Source organism: Lipotes vexillifer, unplaced genomic scaffold (genome assembly GCF_000442215.2).
Source record: "Lipotes vexillifer unplaced genomic scaffold, Lipotes_vexillifer_v1.1 scaffold168, whole genome shotgun sequence".
Lineage (NCBI taxonomy): Eukaryota > Metazoa > Chordata > Mammalia > Artiodactyla > Lipotidae > Lipotes > Lipotes vexillifer.
The window spans coordinates 679062-683503 of NW_006773947.1; the positions used below are offsets into that span (position 1 = coordinate 679062).

A 4442-nucleotide genomic window follows, 5' to 3' on the forward strand; every position below is an offset into this window, starting at 1 on the left:
GACAAAGCCTACTCCTTAGCCAGGTACGGAGGGCTCTTCATAATCTGGCTGCAAACTTCTCTCTATCTTCATTTCTTATCAGCATGCTTGGTTCTGGACACTTGAGAAGATTCCAACCAAACTGAACGAGTTGCAGGTCCACGAACATACCTTGCATATTCTTCTTTGGGTCTTTGGCCCTGGAATGCCCGCCCTGCATTCCAAATGCCTCTTCATTCACATTATTTCAGCCTCAACTAAAATGTCACGAGTTACGTCCACTGCAAAGCCTTCCCCAAAGGCCAGGCCGGGTTAGGCGTGCGTGATACTCCTATGGTCATTTCGAATATAATTCCACCAGGTTGCTTTACCATCGTGTGCCCATGTGACTTTCCTGAGACTGTGAACACCGTGAAGATGGAAGGCAGGGACCGTCCTCCCGGCAGTGGCCCTTGCCTAGCTTGTCAGTCGTTCAATTGGCCAGACCCGCTTTGCTGAGCGCTGCCGTCCTGGGGGCTACGCCTGGTGGTGATACCAGGATTCAAGAGATGCTTGTGAAGGAATGAATAAGTGAATGGAGACCAAAATTACAGACACAGGGAGAGAGCCGAAATTGCAAATAACCACAAGACCCCGGATGCATACAGTATAAGCATTATAAAGCACAGTGGGAAATCAGAGAAGGGGGAAAGCAGTTTTAGACGGGATGAGCATGAAGTGGTAGTATTTTGTGGTAGACCTCAAGGTTCTGATCAGAGGGGATGGGGAAGGGGGTCGGCTGGGAGAGGTGGGGGAACGAGGCTCAGGGGAGGCACGCCGGAGGGAAGGTGCACATCAGGCCATCTCCAGGCGTTTGCTCCGAATGAAAGTCCCGTGGACCTGTGACCATCCCCCGTGAAGGCCACAGGCCCAGGTCTGGAGCCCAGTGTTCACCCCTAGGGCCTGGCTTGTAGTTATAAGTTACCCAGGAATCCCAGTTGCCGGCTCACAATTTGGAACCGGGACGTTGGCTCAGAAAGGGGACATGCTGTGTGGATGGAGAGGAGGCCACCAGAATACAACAAGGACTGCACCCGCTGGGGACGGGGGAGGTTGCAGGCTGCTGTGATCTGCTCCTGAGCCAGGATGGGACCCAGCACCAAGCCCACCCCAAGGAGAGGAACTGGAGAAGCTTCCTGTCCTCTCTGTCAGTTGTCGGCCAGGCTGTTCTTGCCCGTAAAGTCTATATTCAGGGACAGATAGAGCCTCTGCTGTTAAGACGTTCACCTTCTAAGAGTGAGTAGAACAAAAGCATCTGTAATGAATGGAAATGATGCGCAGATAAATATAACTGTTAAAATAGTGCTACCCAGGCATATGAAAAGACCGTCGTATCCCCATAAGAAGAGATGGTGGAAGGTAGGGCGGCGGTCTCCGGGGAAGCAAAACAGAGGCAGAGAAAGGGGAGACCCCTGGCCCCGCCCTTCCATCCTGGCTCCCACTGGGGGAGGGGAGGAGCCGGTCCCATGAGCATCAATTCATCTGGGTGCAGAAATACAGTATTTAGGTCATTATAAATCAATCAGCATTTATAGATACTTGGTTTGATGAAAATACAATCACTTAAGGTTTTTTTTTTTTTCCCCCCCCTCTTTCATTACAGAATCATACGATGACCCAACACAGCAGTTAGTGCAAGCACGGTCTCTCAAGGAGAATGACTTTTGTGGCACAAAAAGGGAACATATTTTACTCTTTGCACGAAACTTTCATTGTTAATGTATATTATTCAGAAACATTGTATTGTACCATAAAACTTGTATTATCAAAACTGTTGGATGTTCATGTGTTTGAACTTTTGAGCACCGGATAGACCCCCTGTATATAAAGTGTCTCACATGTATTATGTCGTCTGATACTAAAATGGTCTTATAAAGACAAGTGGACTTGGGCCCTATTCAGGCAAGATTTTTAAAAAAATGTGAGCAAAATGGCTTAAGAGAAAGTATTTTCAAGGAAGACAGATTAAAACAACCCTGTTACACAGGAGACTATGTTTGGACCTCCTCTTCTTAACACTTAAGCCTAGAATTTCTCTTTTGGTATATCAACAGTTAAACCCAAGACTATTTTTTATTGCTGAAGATTCTTGCAAACCATGAAGAGATGTTCTCACAGAACCCCACAGCCGGATAAGGCCCATATATATATTTGTAAGCCTTGCAATGTGACAGGTAGCATCACTATATATGCAATAGTTGTTATGTAGACTGTCAAAAGAATTTTTTTTTTTTTTCCTGGATACATTTGAAGCTTTGAGTGTTCAAGGTTTTCCTTAATGATTTCACACAGCCAAATTCTTGAATCAGTTGAACTAACCTGTATGTTACTGTTATTAATGTTTACTCTGCGGTCTGAACCTGGAGATTACTGGAATTGTTTTCCAAGAGGAAATAAATTCAGTTTACCATTAGGTACGAGTGTATCTGTGTGTTTTCTTTTTCTAGTTACTCTGCCATTAAAAAAATCTTAATTGCCTGCACCCTTGGAAATGAGCTCTGCTCTTGAGAATATCCCAGGCATAACCTCAATCATTTTTAAGCTTTCCACGCTGGGCCAAAAGCAGCTGGGAGGAGATTCATCACGTCGCATAGGGAAGGAATCAGACCCGATGCACCTCTTCCTCTTGCGGATCCTACCGGGTCACACTGTACTGGAGGATTTTGACATCACAGATGGATGTGATGGCTGTTTTCTGCATAATTTGCAGCCCAATTCATGTCATGCTGTGCAAATCTGAACTCAAAGTAGATGGCTGCAATTTGAGAGGCAGTTTGGCTTATGTGTACTTAAGAAGCAGCTTTGTTCATTCAGAAGACAAAGCACAGAGCGGGGAGCCTGTGAGCCTCGCGCTGGCACAGGGCGCAGACTCTCAGTGTGATCTCCACATCAGCCACCTCCAGGCCTCAGTCCCCCAGCCCGGAGAGGTGACAGCATCCCGGAGAGGTGACACGGCTTGGTCATAGGCCTTCACGCAGGCACGGGGTGCTGCCTGGAAGTTAGCTCACGGGTTGCTCACACCGTGGCTTGCCACAAAATGGTGAATGAATAGGCACTCGAATTTCAGAGGCTTTTTGGCGGGGTGGGGGGGGGCGGAGAATAGCCATGTGTACGTTGAGCCCTAATATACACGTTTAGCCAAAATCAGTAACTACAGGCCTGATATTAGTGGGCAACTTTGATCCACATCCTGCTTAAAATACCTCACCCACTGTGACTCTTTCACCCTCTTTGAAACTCTGAGGACCTCAAGCAGCTCTTTAAACAAGTGAGAATCTTCACGGCACTTTTTTTGATGGAGAAGCTAAAGCATGGACTGATTCACTTTATTGTGACCACCTGTCACCAGGGGAACCATGAATGAAACGCAGATACCAGCCACGCAAGGTGTAAGCCTCACCCCATGGTGCTCAAACCCTAGCCTGCGTCAGGATCACCTGGAGGGCTTGTTACATCACAGGGTACTGGACCTGACACCCGGAATTGCTGAGTCAGTAGACCTGGTGGGGCTCAAATGTTTGCAGTTCTAGGACACTCCGAGCTGGGGCTCATATTCTACACTTTGGAGGGCCACACTTTGAGACCCACTGTTCTACCCCATTTCCAAATTAGTTGAGTGCATTGAATGTGAATAGCCATGCAGAGTGCTGGCAAATTATATTACTTATTTTGATGCCAATAAAAGAAAGTTTGGTCAAATTTTAGGATCATTCAGAAACACGTACCTCCTGGTAATTAATGTACGTTTGCTTTTGCCAGAATGTATCGTGTGTGTGTTTAGTTTTTTAATGCTAGGAAAACCTACATCTATACATTTCACAATGGATTGCCAGCATGCTATTTAATTAAAAAGCTTTTTCACCAGCTACATAAATAATGAAGTATGCTAAGAATATGCAAGTACATTCATAATTAAAATACTCAGCTATATTTAAAAAAATTAAGATCTCTGGTCTATTCAAGGATTTTGCATTTAAAATGAAATAGCCACACGATGATTTTTTAAAAAGCTTTAAAACCTCAGGTGGGTTATATTTTACTAAAAGGAAGCCGCTCTTCATTCATGAAAAGGAAAGCGGGTGATGGTATTATCCAGGGATGGAGCCTAAGCTGCCTTTAACAGCATCACCTCTGAGAGACTTCCCAGGCTCCTGGGAAACTTTCCAAGCAAGGGTTGGAATTCCTAGGAAGCAATGGAGGCTGGTGCTTATCATTCTAGAGGCTATCACATGGCTGGCCATTGGGCTCCTTCAATACAGGCATGTTTCAGCCTCTTCCCAGGTAAAGCTGGAGGCCGAAGAGGTTGACTCTTATTGCTCCATATGCCTGCCTGATCCTCCAGTGACTATGAGATCGTTCAGATTCAGCAGGCCCTTCTTTATAACCAACCATTCCTTGGATCATAAATACTGAACGGTGTGTGG

General features: G+C 45.8%; 1 protein-coding gene across 2 annotated transcripts in view; it reads left to right on the plus strand.

Annotated features, from left to right (window-relative positions):
* The window catches only part of ZNF521 (zinc finger protein 521), a 286210-nt gene extending 283777 nt beyond the window's left edge, over positions 1-2433 (plus strand). For both annotated transcript variants that reach the window (XM_007448590.1, XM_007448591.1), the window contains exon 8: positions 1622-2433. In XM_007448590.1, coding sequence (XP_007448652.1) covers positions 1622-1651 — 30 coding nt within the window. In that variant the 3' untranslated portion in view covers positions 1652-2433. The remainder of the gene's footprint in view (positions 1-1621) is intronic.
* Positions 2434-4442: the final 2009 nt, after the last annotated feature.